This window comes from Glandiceps talaboti, chromosome 5 (assembly GCF_964340395.1).
Source record: "Glandiceps talaboti chromosome 5, keGlaTala1.1, whole genome shotgun sequence".
NCBI lineage: Eukaryota > Metazoa > Hemichordata > Enteropneusta > Spengelidae > Glandiceps > Glandiceps talaboti.
Window position 1 is genome coordinate 21,503,835 of NC_135553.1, and position 23,329 is coordinate 21,527,163.

Consider the following 23,329-nt stretch of genomic DNA (forward strand, 5'->3'; position numbering starts at 1 on the left):
TCTAGTGGTGAATTCATATCTTTTTGTAATTCAAAACTCCCCGTTTTTTCATGCTCACCTGTTCCTGGAAAGCCTGGCAGAGTTTTGATTTCACCAACTGTTTTAACTACATGTATCTGGTTTTCATTTGGTGGCACCTCCTCATTTGCCAGGTTTTCATTAGGTAGCATCTCATTTGCCGGGTTTCCATTAGGTAGCATCTCATTTGCCAGGTTTTCATTAGGTGGCATCTCCCTATTTGCCGGGTTTACATTAGGTAGCATCTCATTTGCTGGATTTTCATTTGGTGGCAATTCCTCATTTGATGGGTTTCCATTAGGTAGCATCTCATTTGCCGGGTTTTCATTTGGTGGCACCTCCTCATTTGCCAGGTTTTCATTAGGTGGCACCTCCCCATTTGCCGGGTTTACATTAGGTAGCATCTCATTTGCTGGATTTTCATTTGGTGGCAACTCCCCATTTGCTGGGTTTCCATTAGGTAGCACCTCCTCATTTGGCTGGTTTTCCTTCAAATTGACTATGTTGTTGTTGTTGTTGTTGGTTTCTTTACCATCTCCATCTGTCTGTTCCATGCCCTGACTTTTCTTTTCATCTAGCATATGAGCTTCAAGTTTCTCATTAACATTTTGTAAAGTTTTGACATCATCAGATTGATTTTCCTCTTTCTGAGCTTCATGAATGTTTATATCAACTTTGTTGCCACCATTTCCATCATCACCTGTATCCTTAAGTTCCTGATAAGTCTTAGAATCTTCCTTAACTATCGGTTTCTCAATTTCTCCAAAGTTCTCTCCTTTCTGAGATTCTCCAAGATTGATCATGGCATTCTGTTGTCCTTCCTGCAAAGTTTTGTCTAGTAGCTTTTTGTCATACATTGTTTCCCCTATTGATTTTTCACCTTTCTTTGGCTCAATTTTGTCCACTTCTTCTTCTTTCCCCAGTCCATCATTGTTGTCGTCAACATTACTATTTTTAATTTCCTCCTCTGTTTTTTCTAATCCCTGATTATTTTCATTGTTATTAGCTTCATTATCTTCCAACTTTTCATCATTTTCCTTCACGTTGGTCACTACATCTTCTTCCTTGTTTACCTCCGTCGTGGGTATATCATCATAGCTTGGAATACTTTCATCTTCTATTTTTTTATCATTGTCATCCCCCTCCCCCTCACCATTTGAAAAGCCTCCCTCCCCAAGGCCCATTCTGTCATTTCCCGGACTGCCTACCAGTGGGATTTCATATTTTTGTCCATCATCGACTCTGCTCTTATCTCCGTTGGAAGTCTGACCATAGCGTTGTTGCTGTTGTTGTTGTTGTTGTTGAGTCGTGGACCGCGATGGCGATTTGGACGATCCACGCAAAAAGTTATTGACAAAGATAAAAGAGGCAATGACAACAACAAACAGCACACACAATTTCAATTTGTGTCGACTAAGGACCAAATTACCACCCCTCCTCCGATCTCTTCGACTGCTCGTCATTTTAAAAAATATGGAGTGTGTTTGTTACGTACTGAGTTGAATCTCTTCAATACTACACAATAGTTGTGTTGTAAAAAGATAGTGAACTTCAGACCCGGATATGCATTTACAACAGTGTAGTGCTAAACCACTACACCGTGTAGATGAGAAGCTAATATCCCATGGACCTTTCAATAGGAAAAATGTTAACTAACAACACAAAACAATTGTTTCTGGAAACTGGAATTATAATCAAACACCACTGAACTTGAAGCTTGAATCATCCACCGCGTACAAACATTTTGTTACTTGACACAATTACACTTTACAGGCTAAGGCCGTTTGTGTAAGGGCAAGGCAACACAGTTGTGTCGGTTTACGTGTACTTTGTTTCCCAGGGTGGTTTCTACGGTTGTTAAATCGAGATGCCGTCTTCTCTCCTTTATAACATTGTTGCTACGATAGACTACAAACTCCTTCCACTGAACGATCCTTAGTATTCCCACACCGTCAATCCTGCCAGGAACATGTCACGTCGAGATAACCGTTCACCTTTGACCTTAGTACGTTTATTCAGATCCACCGCTGGTGGCTCTCTAGACAAAAAAATGACGAAGCTGGCGGCGGGCTATCCAAACTAGGAAATATAGGTAAATTTATTTAGCGCCGCGCCTAGTCGCTTTCACCACACCAGATTGCGGGCAATCCGGCCATCCGACCCACAGCTAGCTAGCTAGCTATCTAACTAGATGGATAGATAGATAGATAGATAGATAGATAGATAGATAGATAGATAGATAGATAGATAGATAGATAGATAGATAGATAGATAGATAGATAGATAGATAGATAGATAGATAGATAGATAGATAGATAGATAGATAGATAGATAGATAGATAGATAGATAGATAGATAGATAGATAGATAGATAGATAGATGGATGGATGGATGGATGGATGGATGGATGGATGGATGGATGGATGGATGGATGGATGGATGGATGGATGGATGGATGGATGGATGGATGGATGGATGGATGGATGGATGGATGGATGGATGGATGGATGGATGGATGGATGGATGGATGTCTACATGTATACAGATATTTACTAGTATTATCCATGAGTTGAAATGTTTTCATTAACCCATGCATATTTTGTTTGTTTGTGTATGCTTATTACTGATTGATTGATTGATTGATTGATTGATTGATTGATTGATTGATTGATTGATTGATTGATTGATTGATTGATTGATTGATTGACTGACTAATTGACTGATTGATTGATTGATTCATTCATTCATATGCATTCATTTGTCTGTCTGTCTGCCTGCCTGTCTGTTTGTCTGTCTGTCTGTCTGTCTGTCTGTCTGTCTGTCTGTCTGTCTGTCTGTCTGTCTGTCTGTCTGTCAGTCTGTCTGTTTCTTTGTTTGGTTGTAGCACGGTTCCTAGGCTTCCTGTGTTCGGACTGCTTTTCCTGGGAATTTTTTTTATTAAATTATCTTGCAAACTATATCAACCTGTAGAATTCAACATCTATACCTTGTTTAGGATATATGTTCCCTTCCGTTATGCGTGGAAAATATCCTAAAATAAAGTGTGGGCAATCTATGCGCGATCGAGTAAAGGGGGAACGCTTTCAGGGGCAGAACTGGAGACTTTCGAAAGAGAAAGATGTCGAAAACAGAAATGACATTTGTTTATATGCAATTTTCTATCTATCTATTTTCGCGATTTTTATTTTATTTTTCTCTCGAATATATTAAAAAGGTTTAGGGTCGGCGTGAAAAACTAGGTAGGGTAGGGTAACCGAAACCAAACACTTTTTTAGGCCCAATGAAAGCGTTTCACTGTCCAAATACTTTCATAACCAATTTCTTGCAGTTCTTCGATTCTTTGTAACATCTACGCATGCCTTATTGAACAATGGTATGTAACCCGACTTAAGCAAAGCGATGAAAGTGTTATTTCCTTCTATATTTTCAATCTTTATTCTCAATTTAGAACGACGGAATAGGCCATTTCGGACTGAAAAAAGGAAATTGAGAATACAGCGCCCTCGCTCAAACTGGACGGGTACCATCACCTCATAGTACCTTTCTTAAGAGCTCTGTCCCTTGGTATTCTGTAGAAGTGTAAATCGGGATGTTTTTCATATTGTTCAGACATCGAGGAAATCAGCAGTGCTCTATGATTAACTGAGTAACCTATACCATGTATACCCCAAGGTACACAGACAGGAAGTAGAGCGCCACCATGGTATATTTTGGAAAGGCCATTTGGAAATCATAATGTTGTTTTATTTTTGTAGGCGGGAAAAAAGTCCCAAAATTATGTCTAGAGTGCTTTGAAGTGGATGCATTATGTTCTCAGAAAAAAAAATTAAAAGCGTCGAGGTGAACTGATATAGTTTTACGAATATACTTTCTCTTCCTCACCAACCATAATTAAACTTTGGAAGCCATAGATCTAAAGCTGTAATTTGCCTATTCATTTTTTTTTTAATTCTGGATTTCAAAAAACAATCTGAATATAATGTCCAAGGATTCTATTGAAAAGTATATCATATTATCCTAATGTCAAAGATTCAGATCACAGCTAGTTGAGGAAGAGCAGAGCAACGGTCTGTTCACTCTTTCTGGAATTCTTTGAAAGGGCTTGGCTGATGCATAATGAAGGCGCCCGACAATGCATGCCTTGTAGTCTAAAAAAAAAAAAACCTGTGTGCTTTTGAAAATACAAGATGTAAACTGAATGTCTTTCGTAAGGGCAAACCCTTCAGATTTTTCCCTACACTCACAGTAATTGTTGGAATGTAAAACTATAGCTGTCGTATACACGATGCACATCTTAAAGTTGCCACATGGATGACAAATGGGTATTTAGGGAGTGATCAGTTTTTACGGCCGGGGGTGGGCCGGTGACTTTTTGTTCATGTTGTACTTAAAAATAGTGACCCCCCTGCAATTCATTCACAAAACAATCCACCCCCCCCCCTCTGACAAATAAAAAAACACAATACCCCCCCCCCACCTGTTGACAAGAAACACTCTTTTTGTTCTTGCAAAAGACACTCTATTCTCAAAGCATAATACCGCACACTGCACAGTTAATTTTACATGTTACATTTTCAGTAATTTTAAGTGTATCTGGTAAATTGCTATCCCAAATCCATTGCTTCACATGTATAAAGAAGCTCTTTAGATAGGAACCCTATGAAAAGTATGATTGTCTGTTCACGGACGTACACAATATTCATGGTTTAGTAACCAAAAGTTCTAGGATATCTCTTAGATTGAGTGAACTATTAATATTTATTAATTCAGCTAATTATCAAGTACAGTATTATAAATGGAGTTTATATACTTGTAAACCCATGTCAATAACTGTCACACATAATGATGTACTTGCATCATATAATGAATTGTTTACATCATATAAAGATATGTTCACATCATATAGTCAATATATTATTTTCTTTAGACTTAACACGACTGTGGCTTTCCATACTTGTACACGTTTGCACTCCTCAAGGTTTTGAATAATGAAATGTGATAAATGTCATTGTTTCAAAATAGAAATTAAAAAATGTCATAAAAATGTTTTCTGTACTACAGCAGTTTCTAAACTAGATTACTAATTCGATTCACTTACTACTGGCTATGTTGTCCAGTATATTGTTGGCAACATGATAGCCTTGAAAATAAATACACTCTAATACCAAGGAAATGTAACATTATGATCTGCTGACAAAATTTTACTCTCAGTATACAGTCACTCAATGTGGATACTAGATATTCCAGAGGAAATGTAAAATCTATTTTTTCTCATAACTTTGCACCGTGTCAGTACTATAGAAGTTCTGGCTACAGTAAATAGCCCTTTACTAGATCATCATCAAACAAGTCTGTGTTTATAACTTTGTTTATCAGTCATTCACATAATATATATTCCCTGAGAATCCGATTAATATTGTATTCACCTTGGAATATATTTCTTTCTTGGTAGTTTATGGTGTAAAACAATAGCAAGAGAAAGGGGGTTTCACATGTAGCCTAGTAACATGTATTAAACTTGGTGATGGTCACAGGTATCAGAGAAGAAGTGAAACACAAACACAGAAAAGTTATTTTTATAAGACATGTAGTTCGTACTATAGCTATGCCAAGTAACAGTACAATAGTTTGTACATGTATGATAAATCAACATATTTGGGGTGAGATCAGTAGGTAAAAAAACTAATTCTTTTAGTAAGGCCTCAGAACCCCTTCCTCACCCCTTCTAACTAAAATGGTAAAATTGTTGCAGACAGCACAATCAATTTCAAATCAGTATGTAGTATCATGTAGTGATATGAATACAAAGCCAGTATGTAGTGAGGAAAAATAGCTTTTTAATTGGCACAATAATGTATTTTAGGGCCATGCATAACACATTTTTTTCCCACTTTTCAATTTGACATTTTTAGAAATGTTTGTGTTGGGATACAAAACAGATTTCATTATAAAGGACCTCCTCTCACTCCACCCCTCACTAAAAGAATTTAGTTTTTACCCTAAATTGAACTATTGATCTCAACCATAAATCAATTTGGAACTTCTAATGGAGATGATCATAGTTATCATACATTATATGTACAAAAATGTATAGGAACTAGACTAACTATACACATGGACATTGAATATCCAATATCTAGACACAAGCTGGGTGAGGCACTTTCAGTCACAGTGTTTGCCACATATTATTTCAAAGTGTCCTAAATTGGTTATGTTTGTACACAATTCCACATGTTCAGGTCAATGGAGGAACAGATTTTAGAGCCAGTAAATCTTAAGGTATTTCATTTCTTATGTGTTACATGTACAGCTACACATGCAAGTTTTTGTACCACAAGATGACACAATGCAACTCATGGCATGCAATAGCGAGAAGTCAATTTTCTAACAAATAACTGTTGCTTAAAGGTGGCCATGGTGCAGTGTTGTGATGCCATACCATATGTATTGGATGTATCAAGAGACAGAGTTCATGTTATATTTGAATGTATATTTATAGCTATTTGTTTATGGTTTATTTTATGCACTTACATTTTTTTGTTTAATAGCTTGCACAGCGCCCACAAGTGGCAGCATAGCGGCTCAATGACTAGTATGCATGCGTGTCCTATACACTAAGTGATGTTTTTTTGGTGGTTTTACCCAAGGATGCATTGCGGTACAATGACTACGCATGCAAATTCTACATGTATGTACGATGTGTATGTACGATGTACAATCTCCACACCAAGGGCGCTATCTATGATATCATTGTGAGGCAGCTGGTCACAAATGAATCTACCCAGCTGTGTGAGCTTAGGGGCTTTGGCCTAGTTATGATATTAAATGTATGGACATTGAAGTAAAGGAGCATGGCTCATGATTTTGTTTAGTTGAAAACAAGGTGACCCCCCTTTATTCGCCTCGTAAAAATAATGACCCCCCCCCCTTCTTTGAGTCCCAAATTGAGGTGCTGATTTACCGGCCCACCCCCGGCCGTAAAAACTGATCGCTCCCTTATTTTGGAATTTTTTTATATTTCCCTTTTGTTTCTTGCAATTCCTTTGAATTTAATTGGCTTTGTATCGGTTTATAAGTATACTGCAAAGGTCACTCTCTATCCGACCACATTAGGAGATCTAGACGTTCCACCGTTGGACTGTACAAAATGGCAGCCATGGATGATCTACTACTTGGAATCCACATATACTCTCATCGCAATATCAAATGACCATTTTGAATATCAAATACTAACCCTTTATTTATGCAAATATGGATATATAATTATTATAATAAGTTATTTAAAAAACCCACAATGGATGGTCTCAACAAAACTCAACTCAAAGGGCTTCTAAAAGTTCTGACTAACCTTTGCCATGTTAACAGAGCATCATCAGGTCAGGGTTTTTAAAAAAAAAATATATATACTTAAAATACATACAAACTATTAATTATACAAAAAATATTACAATCATGGAAATAACAGGAACAAAGTTAGCTTCACTTTCCGGTTAATTTGCATACATCTTTTACGTCAGCACCTTGGTTGAAGACTATCGACAGAGTTGATGTAAAACAACAAAAACTTGTGAAAGTTCGAATTCCGCAGACTTGACTCTGCTGGTCGCAATTAGCTACCGGGTTAGTTACTTTTACTTGTGGAATTCTGGAGATCTGTATCTGTTGACTTGCACACATAACAGTTTAAGGTATACTGCATTTGTAGGATGGGCATCTAGGATTGCGATAATCGATGTTTCGGAAGAATCCGAATCAACCATTAGTCCTTCATGGTAGTAATACAGTCGACTGTTTATGTCAACATAATTACAGTTTTCAGAGTTTGTACATCTTACTGCGGTACAACTTGTTGCTGATGTCTCCTCGCAAACCATTGCTTGATTTTGTAAATACGTCCTTCAAACCATGCGCAGACAGGTAGACATCCTGACACTGGTTTGTCCTTATCATCAGGGTTAGTTTCTCTGTGCTTGGTATTAGAATTTGGGGGAAGATCAACGGCAGCGTTGTCAGCTGGCTTTCTTTCTTGCAGTGTTTTTGATACGTTGCCTTTTCCCTTCTTAGATCCCTTGCCTTTGGACTCACTCTTCTGTTTCTGTATTCTCTCTGTGATTATCTTTTCCCACTCTTCCTGTGCAGTACGACTAGTGGAAGCTCCCTCATCAAAGTCACCATCACCATTACCTGTTCTTCTCCACCATGACGGTGTCTTAGAAGAACTCACTGATATAAATACAGGTTTATCTTGAAGATGAATTTTTTCAGAATACTCACATCCATCTTCGTCTTCCTTCATTTCTTTAACTAAGTATGGAATCGCCATGGTGACAACGAGAATTACGTCACATTCAAAATTGTTTGAAGACCAAGGTTTGTATATCGTACAGACGACGATGCTTGCAGTAGTCGAACAGACAGAAGTAATTTGTTTATAAGTTCGAACGCGTTTCGACGAAAGTTTGGCGCCTTTGTACTTGTGTGGAAAACTTCCAGGTTCGAATTGTCCTCTTTCAAGGAAAATAGAACGTTGCGAACCGTATATGAACAGACAGCTACTAATAAACATGGCATCTTTTTTGTAAAATGGTAATATTAACAACAAGTGTGCAGTCTTCTAACATTCAGGTTTTCACTATGTGTTTATTGTACAGGCTAATTAGCTAATGGAGACGTTCTCACTTTCGGTCAATTTTCGATCTGTTCGATTACAATGCACGCGCGCTGCATGGTATCGCACGTTGACAGCGACAACATTGAAAGAATGGATAAGTAGTCAACTGGAATGAAATAGCAAATAAATTCGTATAGATAAATATAAATAACAGTACTGTAAACTGAGTTGCTTTTGATTCACAACTAAAATACAGTGTTCAGCTTATTTCAATTTTTTTTCACAGCGCCACCATCGGTCACAATTCCAAAGTAAACCACCTATCATGGCCGTGGGTCGGGACAAGCACTTTTCTTCTAGCGATATTGTTTTTATACTAAATTTACTGTTAGCAAACATGCAGAATAGCCAGACGGACACTGCGACACTTGTCTGTGAGACTTTGAGATTATTTTATGATAAATGATTGATTTAAAAGGTAACTATGCGAAGAGGTATTTTGAATTCCTAATATCAAATCACAGTCCCTCTATCACGTGATAGAGGGATCGTGGTCCTGTGTAAAAATTCGGAATAGTAGTGGTGTTTTTTTTTTTTTTTACGAAGCCGCCGCTAGGTGGCGATATCATTTTGCTCGGCACCTTTGGCTTTCCGTTTCACGCTCTGCTTTCACGCGCCACAGAGGGATTGTCATCCTGTCAGTTTTCAATGAACAGTAAATAAAAAATTAAAAAATTCAATCGCTATACGTTAATGAAGCATGTTCGTGTATCCGTCACCAAGTAAACATATATAAGCAAGTTCAAAGTCGACGCGTGACTCAATTACTCTGCAATGAATTATTCTGTCCTTTTCAAGGCAAAGAACATGTAGGTCTAATATTAATACTTTGCATAGAAATATTAGTGGGTATTTGTACGCATATTGCAGGTTATAAGGATAGGACGTTCATCTTATAAGAATTAACCAATAAATAATCAATCAATCAATCAATCAATCAATCAATCAATCAATCAATCAATCAATCAATCAATCAATCAATTTTATAGTTAAGGTCTTCAAATGAACGATATAGATATGTTAACTTTATGAACTTTATGTCAAAATGACAATTTACCAATTATACAACTTTCAATCATATCTTGAAATTAATTAATAGGTTCTGGACAGTTTTAGTGATACTTTACAAAACAAACAAACAAACAAACAACCAATAAACCAACCAACCAACCAACCAATCAACCAACCAACAAACGAAACAAACAAGAAAAGCGTTATCGTCACATACACGGGGGGGGGGGGGGTGGCATTTGACCATGTGACGTTGAGACAAATGATATATGAATTTGTTGACTTTGACCAGTACCTTTGATAGACACTTTTTTTGATGTACCTTTTTAAATTGTACGTACGTACGTATGTCACTTCGACGTTGTTCTCTATTATATTATCAGTGTATGCTGGCGTGATTTGGTCACCATGAACACGGTGACGAGTCTATTCTTTGCCTTTTTGAAAACAAATAATGATGTTTTTGAAAATAAAATTAATTATATATAACTATGATTTACGATATTATATATATCGTTAACCATGCAGTTCTGATCCAACTTATATATAGAACCTCAGAGTAAAGTAGCGAAAGCTAGCTAGTGCAGAATTGTTGGAGTTGAGAGACAAATCACTTAAGCTCTTATATAAAATTACATGTGTTTGAACACTTGATAAACTTCTTCGTATACACTTTGTGATACATCTTCCAAGCTACTGTTTATTTTCTCCAAAAGATTTCTTATTTTATATTATTACATGTAAAGCTTATGAAAACGTGTAACAGTACAGTAAATGTCAACTTTGCAATTCAAATACATCGATCCTATCAAATATATAATTTGTTTCGATGTTACATACATATGCTTGTAATTTGATGTCAAAGCTTATTCGTTGTTCATAATACAGGTGCAGCCAACGAAGCTGTTCATGCAAAAAACTGTTCGTACACGATTTTTCAGCTTAGCTTGGCCAGAGGTAGGGGGAAATGGTCCGGTATTTCAGTAGGCAACATGTATTTCAGCTGTAAGATATGGCAGTGGGCAAAGGGGACAGTTTTCGATATTTTTTCAGGAAGTTGTGAACAAATTTCAATTTTTTTTTTTTTACAATATTCAGAAGATGTAAATTAATTGTGTAATGCAATAATTATTTTTATGACCACGTTTGTCATCGAAACTGGCGGGGCAGTGCATTGAGATTGCAGCACAATATAATGTGTCAACTGACAACTATTAATTATATTAGAAGGATAAACTGTTTTGTTGTGAGTATATCAAATAACATCCTGAGTAAATTTAACATTGGGGCTTCAACGAATAGTGGACAGTGGCCATATGTCAAGTAGAGGGTAGCGGAGAGAGGGGAAACCTTGGCAAAAATTGCGGGGAGCGGGCAGTGGGCAGGCAAATCTGGCGGGGGACATGTCGTGTAATTTATCGCAGTGGGAGGGCAGCCACTCGTGAACAGCTTCTTTTTTTCACTTTCCCCCAATCTTGAATCAAACGTAAAATTACATGTATTGTATGTATAAAAAGTTTATTACTAATATTAGCTATGTTTGAACTTTCTGTAATAATTCCAGAAGAACAACTCGTTGGCTGCACCTGATAATAATAATAATAATAATGTACGCGAGAACAAAACCATAAACAACAACAGGTGAATTAAAATTCATTCAAAAAACAGGTGCTACATGCATTAGTCTACATGGCATGGCTTACCGCGCCGCGCAATGCGTGGGTTGGTCATGTGGATACACTGGCAACCGACTCAACTCGAAAGTGCAGACGCATAAGTAATTTAGCATTGATAGGTTAGTGACTTGGTTTTTCCCTTTTCGTAGTCTCATTACGTGTAAAATATCCTCGGAAAATATCCGGAATAAAATCATCCTACCCTATAGAGTTTTGGCGCGAAAAAAACAGGTTTCATCCTCTGCATATAAATGATACAACTGGTTACGTACTTCCGGTTTCCTCCTGACGAAGCGTCGCCCATTGCATTACATGCTAGGTAAATCTGGACCAGCGCCAGCAGGCTTTCGCCGTGGATTTTGATTGGATTTGTCCGTACTACCGCCGTAAACACGGAGAAGGCCGTAGATTTAAGCAAGGAATTCCAACCATTTCTATGGGGTCCTAGAATGGAGTTCGAAGTAAGTCTCCGCACGAGATTTGTTATGTCAAAGTTTACAACAAGTGTCGTCTGGTGATTTGTTATGGCTGTGCACTTTACACATATGATATATCACACGTTGCACCGCCTAACGATCCCATAAATTTGTTCGTCGTGGTTTTAACGTCTGTTCTTGTTTGACTTGCAGGCAACAAAACTGACCCAGGCGCAAAACGAAGGTAAGCAATGCAAAGCATAGAATCCAATTCCGTTTGTGAAATACAGGTGTGAGTTCCTCGTTGTCGAGGTCGCATGTATGCATGCAATCGGCTGGTGTACAGTCATTGTCGTCGGTAAACCGATTTTTATCAATCACAGATTCATTTGATGGATAAATTTGATGCTATCAGAAGCACACAGGTTACATAATGCTGAACCGACATAACCCGATGGGGTGGGGTTGGTAAACATTCAAAACATTTGACGTAAATCACATTGTCTGTGAGTAAATTAACACATGGCAGTGTTGGATTATGTAGGTACCACACCAGACGTAGAATGACTTTTGACGTTTACGGTTTAGCTCTATTACAATTCCGTCGTTCACTGCATAGACATTTGCAAACACGAAGACGTCAAGTTTTAGTTTTGAGCGTGAATTTTTTTCCTACATTCTAAGCTTATTTCTACCATGATGATTCAAGGTATGAATTTCATGTTTGAATTATCTCGTATATATAGAAAATTTACATGTTACAGTTTGATGCATACAATTTTGATTAAAAATGTATGAGAGTATTGGAAAGACGGCAGAATCAGAAATGTTGTTTTTGAAAAATGTTCGGAGGAATTTTTTTACAATTTAGTGAGCTCAAGGAGCTTTCCTTCACTAGTTGATGAATAAAATTTACATGTACATCCTCTACCATGGCTGTTTTATCAAAATATACATGAGCATGCATGATGTAGTAAATAAAAGTAAATTGATCATATTGCTATACATTGTCTAGTGTAGAGTGCATGGAATAGGTATGCAAGACAACCACTGCACCACCACTGAAATGGTAGTGATGTCTGAGGTATCCTAAAGGATACTGGCCTGTGCTGAGATTTTATGGGGATGAGGGTGGGGTGGGGAAGGGACACTGGGGTGGGGTGGGGTCTGGGAGTGGGGTGGCCCATACTGAGATTTTATGGGGGATGGGTGGGGTGTGTGGGAAAGGCTTGCAAATTGATAATAGTTTGAGATATAGTCTAGTACTCTGCGGCAGCGTGGTGTCAAATCTCAAGAAGAGATGATTCGATTACGATGTCACCTTGTCTTCTAAACTAGGTGAGATGGGAGTTGGAATATACGTATTGGGAATGGAAGTTGCAATAACCAACATATGGAGAGAGGGGGGGGGGGGGGTTGCAGTGGACTTTAGAATCATTCTAGGGTGAGATGGGGTTTAGGTATGATTTAACAGGTGTTGGTATTGGTAGTTCTAATAATAGCTATTTACCTATCTTTAATAAGTAGGACTACCTCATTTCACTACAATTTTCAACTTACATAGCACAGATTCTCTGATCCTATACAGTATCTCTGTGAGTTCCTCATCTGAACAAAATTTTATGTTTACAATGGATTCTTGTTATAATATTAATACCTTTATTTGCTTTTTCCTTTTGTATAATCTGTTTATGTCTTTGTCTTGATCACTGTCATTTGGGAAGATTAATTTTGGGTTTAAAACAAACAGGTGTTAATGGTGAGATGGATAGGTAATAATTCCAAATTATCTAAATTTTCAGTTTTTCACAATTTCTTATTAAGTTGCACTAGCTGCTCCCTAATCTGGTTTTGTATTTAGATATAAGGACTTTCATAGCTCATTTGCTATTCGTCAAATATATTTATGACATTCTTGTTGGTATTCACACTTTAAAAGGGAATATTTGTAATAAAAATATCAATATTATAATCTGCACTTATCTACCAGTAAAACCTTTTGATATGAGACACACGACATTATCAAAGTCATTTCAGTTTTAATGTATCAGAAAATCAAACACACGAAAGTGTCTTTTAACACTTCATGTTTGGAAGGAAAAGCCATTAAATATGATTGAACAGTTGTTTTGTAGAGCCTTTTTACTATTTTATAGTGTGCTGAAAAACTTGAACATGACAGATACCCTGTAAAAAGACACCACTAAATATGAACACACAGGAAAGTATTCTAAATGTATGTTTACCCATCCTCATTTGTCAATATTGACAGATAGTGTTGATGGCATTGCATGTAGCCTTGAAAATATGAATAAATATTGATGTTAAGTTGATGGGAATTCAGATGAAAGAATGTTGGCCACCCATATCATAAACCATGGTAGTAATGCAAACTAATTGTGATGTTTGAGTATGGTGTTAATTATTTTAGTCTTGCATTACTGAAAAGGTATTGCCCATGCACTTATAGGATTAAAATCTAGGTGTGATGGGTCTGTTGTGGCAGAGATATAGAATATAAGAATATAATCTTTATTGCATCCGTTAAGAAAACTACATTTCTTCAGGAGAGTTTCTGCAATAAGTGTTTGGTGCTAAAAGTTTACAAACTAGAAAATATCTATACTATATTTACTAAGTTGGTTCACAACAGAATGATCATCCCTGGTATGTAAATCCTTGAGATAACACTATATGCATTGCCATGACCCAGGATTAAAACATAACACAAATTAATCAAATCAATCAAACCGTGACATTTATAAAGCACATGCATCCAGAGCAGAGTAATTTAACTTGTTCACTGGCATTGAACAAGAAATACCAAATGCATGCATTGAAATAGGTTGGAATGAATCAATCAGGGAAAGCATTATTATTAATTCTTTAAAGTGAATAGAAATTGTGTGAATCTCCAAAAAAAATAAAAGATAGCTTTCAGGGAAACCAAAGCTTGAACTGCAGGTAGCTTATGACTATTTTCAGTTAATTTTTCCAAAATGTGAAGTTCATAAATTTTTTTTTTCTGCATGTGTGTCTATAGCATTATAAATGAAGTTTTGAAAATATGATAAGGGTAAAAAAAATTGTATTTTGCAAATTCAAGCCTTTGTTTTTCGATATTACAATGGTTTGTGTGATCTTTGGCAGAATCTTAACACTGAACGAAAAAGTTCAATTCCTGCAGTTAAAATAGGAGTGGCAGTGTATTACCTGTAAGATGTAAATTATGTGTTAAACAGACTGTATCTAGAAGTGGTGAGTTGTAAAGACAGCAGTGAACTTCACAAAGACATCCATTGTAGTAACTATGTCAATAGTACATTTGAAAGTGAGACACAATAGTCCCTAGTGAAGTTATATGGGGTCCTGTAGGCACTATGAATATAAAGATGTGAATTGGTTTACAAGCCAGTCTTTGTCTACCCTCATTACTGTCACCTAGAATAGTATTAAACTGCTTTGTTGTAGATGTTAAACATGACAATAGTGTCAACTTTAAATGTAAAAAAATGCCCTCAATACATGGAATCAAGTGATACCGAGACTGCATGAATGTCCCACTAGTCAGTGAAATCATGAGCATTTCAAGTCTTCCAAATTATGTGTGTTCAATTACTAATGAAAATGTTTGAATTTTGGGTCTTGTTACAAGGCATTCTCAGTAAATATTATTTTATTCGCTTTTCCTAACTACTTCTTATACGATAAGGGTGATTACAAATATTTTTACTCTCTCTGAGAAGTAAAGTCAATTTATTCTTCACCACTCCAGGGTTTGTACCGCCTTAGGACTTGGGAATTACAAAAGAGTAACACACTCTTTAAATTCTTGCAAACAATTCCATTCTTGATTTGAAGCCTTTCTGTTAATAGTGTGTTATGTCATGGGGAGCTTAGATTGTAGGAATCATTGATTGGTTCTACTTCAAGTGGTTGAGGCTGAGTGAGGGATATCCTGATAGCTGTGTGTGAGTCTCCCAGGTGAGTCTCTACCTGGGTAGTAAAGGTATAAATATAAGTACAATGTGTACAGTGTGTTTACTAAGGTTTGGGACTCTGGTATTTAAAAAGAGAGAAGTGATACTTGGCCTAGATTTCTGGCATACTAGTACCTTGCAAAATGTTGGGGGAAAGAGAATAAAAATCCTTAAATGATGACTCAGGTGAAAAAAATAAATAACTCTGTGTTTCCAGATAACATGGCCTCAGAAAATAAGATAGGTAGGGTAGGAGTTTATTTTATTTTATTTTGTTTCCATTTTTGAAAAAAACATTGCTTTGACCCAAACCAAATGAAGTGTCTGTCAGAATACCCCTGCTGTGATAGTTTGATAAAATATGTATAGTACATCACTGGGGAAAGAAAGCAGACTGCATGAAGGTCAAGAAGACTAAGAATTTCTCATCTTTTTTGTTTTAAATGTTTAAGAAAATGAAACACAAGTAGATTTTACTTGCTTTAATACCAACAAAAACACCAACGGTATACAACTGTGAGTACTTTTACCTGGATAGAAATTAGAAAGGTTTGACTTTTAGAGAGAAAATAAAATAATCAGATTTAATACCACCATAGTCCAATGTTCATCTGGAGCAATAGTGAGAATGGAATCTGGTTAAAACTTTAAATCAGTGCTTCCCTTGCATTCAGTGAGAATTTTATAGGGAAACTCAATTATAAATGCTTAAGTTTGCCACCCTCGATAGAACAGTTACTGTATATTTTGCTCCCGGGATCTAGTCTATGCACATGCATTGAATTGAGGTGTGCACATATGATGTTGATATAGGAATTTCTTTGAAGTAACAATGGTATTAGAGTAACATCTCATTCTTGTGTAAGTTTTTCTGTATGACTGTGATGATGTAATGAGAAGGCTAATTAGGTCTGTTTTCATTGCATTGTGTGGCTATAGTTACCATTGATTGTACAGTAGTACAAATGGGAATACTTAAAGTATACACTCTTTCAAGGAGTACTTCTTGCTCAAGGAATATCTTCTAAATTGGTGAATCCATTTAGGCACTTTCAACATAAAACAAACATTAGGTTTAATACTTCTGAGTTGTTGTACACTGTACCGAGTGCGCATTGTAATGGATTTCACAATGACAAGATGTTATATCAGAATAGATGTCGCCATGGAAACCTTTTACTGTCGCTAAGGATTTCAGCTAAAAGTAAGATAGCAAAATATATCAGCATGGCAATATGGTGTAAACTGTGCTGTGAATAACAACTCAAGTTTTCGGTGTTCCATTATCAGATCTTTTTAACAATCACAGGGAATATTCAGTATTTGTTCAAATTATAATGTAATGTGTTGGAAACTTTTAAGTATTCAATTTTAGTTTGTTATCCCTTTTAGTTAGACTGTCATAAAAAATTTGACATAAATGAACTTGCTTTTTGAATCTCATACTATTTGACAAAATCATTGTTGCATTGAGAAAGCTTGAACTTTTAATATAGTTGTGGACAATTTCTTCATTTTTGCCCCAATGAATAATTTTAAATACAAATATGTTGCATCAGTCTGTCTGTCTGTCTGTCTGTCTGTCTGTCTGTCTGTCTGTCTTCAGTGCAAACCTACATTTCCATGCTTTGTTCATAATGGTGCAAAAACAGGGTACATTGTCCTATGATAGCTAAAATTGCCTATTCCTTACGTGACGTAACAATTTGCTGGCTACTATACTAGTATCCTGAAACATGTTCTCTTGGACTGACTTCCTTTAATACTGTGATGAACTTTCTAATGACCTTGATTTTGGCTTTGAAAAATCCTCAAATTATAACCTACATATATATTGTGAAAGATGTGTAAAAAGTAGTCTTTACTGAAGTAACTTGGATGTAAGACATTTTAGTCGCAGGTACAGATTTAAAGAAATGACTGCAAATTTTTTAATACAAATTGTGTTATGAGGAGGACAGCAATGAAGTTGGTAGACCTATGCCAACACCCCATCGTCGTAAACCAGTCTCTTTAATGGCAGACGCAGCGCTATTATTTCGCACTGTCGTGAAAGAAATAACACCTCTGATTTGCAAGAATGCAACACCCTTGAATTACAGTTTTAGTATTACAGGTATATCATTAGATTATGGATTTTTTTTCTCATTCTTATCAATTAATACTCTCAGCATGATGTACTGACTATACTAGTATCTCCTGGCAAGTTTAGTCAGATAGCTATGAAGTACTTCAAATTATAAGTGTAATGTTTCAATTAAAAAAGAAACGGAACAGAATGGGTCAGAAATATTAAGCTATTAGCATACTCATTGATATGTACTAAAAAGTCTAAATAAATGATATTTTTAGAGTGGAGGACATTTACTGTATTTTGTACAATCATTATAGGCTTAAACACAGATGTTACCCACCTGTCTATATACAGTTCTCTGCCTTGCTATTAGTATTAGTATTATCACATCAGCATGTGGAAAGATCTGTTTTAGAATGCTGATGAATTATACTATTTTTAAGTGGAGATTAGAAGATTATTCAGCAGTTACCAAATCTGATGTAGATAGTTGATCTCTTAATCCAATCAGTGATCCTGCTGTCAGTAGAGTGAAGTGACTAGAATTAGAATGTATTATGATATCTAGATTTCAGTGTCACCTTGTAAGGCCTCCACAATGTAAGTCCTAGCTCTTATACTTCAACCAGTCCATGCAGTATTTGTGTTCTAATGGACTAGAGTTTGCATTTGTGTAACCTAGTGCTATCTTTCATCGAATCTTTCTTGATTTGATACCATATGCTGGCATCCAGACTAGTATTTGTGTGTTTTATACAGGAAATGTTCACACCAAGTGGTATTAATACTTGTGTGAACTAACCAATTGCAACTATCTGTCAATTTGTGATGGATTATTACTGACATGCATTGTTTACCCTTTGCCCAGTGCGGGTAGCACAGATTTCTGTGTTAGAATAAGGACTTTCCCTATATGTGAGTGGAGATGATGGCAGTATTCGTAATGTGTCGTATAGGAACTAGACTAATATCACAGTACCTATAGCTATTCCAGCACTTAGTATTTCATATTGCAAAGTCTAATATACATGACAGAACTGACAAGCACAAATGCAAATACCCCTGAGTACCCACACTGGAACTCATATGGCATTGGGTTGTTATTATTACATAAAAATCATACAGCGTGATCACACGATTTCGTGTGTAGCAAATAATTGCATCCTCATTTGCATATCATTTGCATGCAGGTATGCAGTAATGTTTTCAGTAATGCACTGCAGTGAAAATAACACTAGTATGTGCATGCACACCAGTGCAAGTAATCTCTGGTCCATAATTTACAGTAACATTTGAAACAATATTCAGTATACATGTAGTTAATGGCTCAGTACTGTTTTTAACAATACCAGTGCTGCCATAGTAACACTGTTTAATTAAAAACAACAAAAAACAAATTAAAAGTGTGGTAATGTGAACAGATTTAGAAGTGATTATCTTATCATAATCTGTAAGCTGATCTCATTATGATACTTAGATATCAGAATAATCTCTTTTTAATCACTCATCATCATTGAATTAAAATCTCTTATGAGGTCCTAAGGGACGATCGCACAACATTACACAAGCTCAAAAGAGGAACTTTGTTCTTTTAGGACAAAACACCCTCCCCCTCTTCCCTCCCCTCCCCTAAAAAAAAAACGTTCATAAAGTGCGACATTGACATGTTTAAATATGGTGTAAACCACCATAAAAATTGTGGTGGTCACACCAGTACGAACGATGCAATGCAAAAATACGGTGGCAAACACATTAAAAAATACTAACGGTACCCAACACAAATACAGTGTAAATTTATCAACAGCCCAGTAGAAAATAGAGAACCTGCTATCATTGAAGGTGCTGGGAGTTTTCAAAATTTGGTTTAAAGTGCAAAAATGAATTTCAGCAATCGTATTGACGCCAGAGCCCCTTTCTTCCTTACAGAACGAAGTTCATGTATTGAGCTTGTGTGAGAATGTGTGATCATCCCTAAATAGTATGTATACAGTATCGTATGTCATGAGAGGAAAATTCTCTAGAAATTTCAGTAGGGCTTCTCAAATGTATTTTACTATATATAAACACTTAAAAATAAGTTAAATGTAGAACGTGGCCATTCTTTGCAGGAAATGATAGGGTATTAAAACTGTATTAGTATTAGCTGTGACATACTAAATTCAGTTTGAAGGTAATTTATGGGGATAGTTTAGCTACTGAGTGCTACAAATGGGTGATTATGACCCTTTCATCCATTAGTGTTATTAGTCCTTACTAAATGAGTAACATTGGTACTCTGGTAATTCTCTAGGAATAGACAGAACATTTATGCAGCAGGATGTAAGGGACAAGGGACTGAGAGATATGACTCACACACACTACTGAGGTTAATTAGTTATTCTAAGAATAATCAGTGGATGTCTAGGAATCATAGTTCCCAGGGAAAGGTGATCAAGGTCTGATGGGAACTGTTCAAACAGTGTCAGACACATGGATGGTGAAATGACTCAACACAGCTCAAGGCCATTCCCATATGTATTGTCAAACATTGTATGTCAAAATCCTTATTTTGTTTTGAAAAATTTCCAATTTTTAAAAAGAAGGGATGTCAGTGAGTCATGTAAACCTTTTCAAATATGAAACATCTCAGGTCAGCGCCGTCTGTGCTCCCTCATAGTTTCTCTAAATTTTATATCAGAAGTCATTTTTGGGGGGAGAAATTTGGACTTTGAGCAAAAATTCAGCAGTGGATAAACGAACTAAGCCAACCATAAAATTGCTAGACTCAGCAATGGATCTGTTCCCTTATGGTTTGAATAATGGGAATATGTCAAAATGTATTTTTCATGAGGAATTGTGAAAAACACAGTGTGGGAAAGTGATAGCTATACAGTCAACCGACTCATTTGCAATCCATGAAAATTTATCTGTGTTGAAAGAAATTTCATTTTAGGGCTGTAGTCGAATAAGTAAAGTATACATTTTTGTTATATCAATAAATTTCAATTATATTTATGATATTCCAGAGAAAAATCTTTTAAATTTAGAGAAAAAAATAATATTACCTGAAGGCAATATCAACTTACTCAACTAGGAAATGAATCAGCTCAGCTCAGCTCAGCTGTCATCAGTCATTTGAAATTACCTTTGATCTTTAAAAATATCATTAAATTTCAGTTCTTTTCATTTTAAAATGGAAGTGATAAATGTGTTTGTAGTCTGTAAGGATTATCAGTTCAAAATATTTTATTCAAGGAATTTTTTTTCTAAAATGCATTTATTGTAAAAGATGAAATGAGGATACAAGGCGATATGCAGTGCAGAATATTGAGCATACTAAAATGCTGTCACTGGTGATTAATTTTCTTACCCCTGTGTTTATTACAAACCTAACCTTTACTAACCATAAAAACTGACATCCAATGTTGGGTTTCCTATGTACATGTAGTTCATTTCATGTAAGTGTTCACAGGCTTTGTTTTATTCAACCACATAGAAACCAGATAAGAAACTGCTTATACTACGCTTTAAGATTGCAAGATTGAATGAATACAGGTGCTTGCGACCTTTTGTTTTATGTGAAATGAACCATTAACATGCCTCCATGCAGACATCAAATGCAGACATCAGAGCAGCAGTTTCCAAGCCAATGAACGTTAACATGAAACATGTAAAAATTGACATTTCGTGAAATGCTTTGAGAATAATACATGTTCATTTTGTACATGAAAATATAGTCTGTAAAATGCAGACATTTGTGCCACGCTCAGCCAGCACTCATCATCATCACGACATGGTTGAAAAGTCTGATAGGGCTGAACAACATGATGTATGTTACAATCTAATAAAAATGTTGCAAATATTTATCATTTTCTTGAGAGAACATTACAATACATTTCTTTGGAATTTGAACAATGATGTACATAATCATTTTAATATATATGCCTATTTTACTGCAAACTGAATGCATGAATAATTAGTACATGTACTCGCATTTGATATATCATATATATGCAATCTCCCTGTATACTGTTTCCTTTTGTTCAAATGTATTTAGTTAAATAGACATTATAATAACAGACAATATTAGAAATCTGAGCTCTGAGAGAATAATATGATAATTGGGGCAAAACTTGGTCCTGATCAAGGATATATCCATGTAATATCATTTCAACTGACTATTATGATGACCTTTCACCTCTAGTGAGGAAAGGTTCTGGTAAATATTTGTGTTTCAGATTTAGCTCTCCTTGACTATAACTATAAGACAACACAGTTTAAGTTTAAAATACATGTGCCTCATTTGTTGTTGAGTATGTACTCTGTAGCTGTTCAGTAGTTGTTGGTTATTTGCCATCAAAGGGTATACAACCTTTTTTGCACTTCCACCTCTGTCCCACTTACAATTTACATGTATTGTTTTTCAACATTGTTTTTCATTCATTTCACACCTATAACATGCAGGTGTTCTCCCAAAAAACTAGTTATAGAGTTGTGGTAAATTTGCAGAATAAAAGAATACATTACAACGTATAATTTTCATGTAAATTTTTTGTTACTTCTTTTCTTTTCAATCTGTATGATGGCCCAGCAGAGAAATTAGATGACAGGCATTTGTGCTCATCTTTAAGGATGTATTGAACTATAGAGGGCGCTCATCATAATTGAACTATATGTACAAAGTTGTAGCGTCGTACAGTGTCGATGTCACACACACATACATTTGTAGAAGAGTGCAAGTTAATTACACTGAAATTTAAAAAAAAAATGAAAATCGTAAGGTCTTTACTATTGAAGTGTTTAAAGGGTGGGGGAGGGGGGGGGGGATTTACAGTTTACCTTGTCTGAAGGATGTATTAAGTTACATTAAAACAGAAATCCTTCATTGTAAGAATACCAGCTTGGTCATACTGGTGAAACTTCTAGACCTTGAGTTAATCTATGTATTAAAGTAGATTATAGCTGATAGTAAGGGACTTGATTACTAAGTTGCAGTCTGTGAAAACTGAGAGATTTGGACAAAGGAGTTCTAACACATGGTGCATGTACAATGCTTGTAACATGTACCATTACATGGTGAGGAAAGTTCAACATTTCTTAGCTACCAACTCTGGGTACCCAGTTACCCAGCCCATACTGATTTCATCATTACAAGCCAGATATTAAATAGCAGGTAATATGATTATATAGCGGTACACCACAATGCACTGTTGAACAGAGAGGTTGTTTGTGTTGGTGCTGTATTTAACTATATTAAACTTTTCACTTGTTTTCATAAATTTTTGCACATTGTAAAATACACCAGTTTAAAATTACTGACCCCTACTTAAAGAGTAAAGTTTCAAACTGAGTTCAATCAAAGTACAAAAACAAGACAATCCAGACATAAGATGTCTGCACTATATGTGCTAAATATCCTAATACATGTAATAACATTTTATCATCTTTTAAATGCTGAAGTTAAAAAAAAAAAATAACTGGTTGTTTGACCCCCATATACAAAG

General features: G+C 35.9%; 1 protein-coding gene across 1 annotated transcript in view; it reads left to right on the forward strand.

The window, feature by feature from the left end:
• Window positions 1–11,686: 11,686 nt before the first annotated feature.
• Window positions 11,687–23,329, forward strand: part of LOC144434771 (neuronal-specific septin-3-like) — a 43,469-nt gene continuing 31,826 nt past the window's right edge. The window contains exons 1-2 of the mRNA XM_078123254.1: window positions 11,687–11,837; window positions 12,006–12,036. Coding sequence (XP_077979380.1) covers window positions 11,826–11,837; window positions 12,006–12,036 — 43 coding nt within the window. The 5' untranslated portion in view covers window positions 11,687–11,825. The remainder of the gene's footprint in view (window positions 11,838–12,005; window positions 12,037–23,329) is intronic.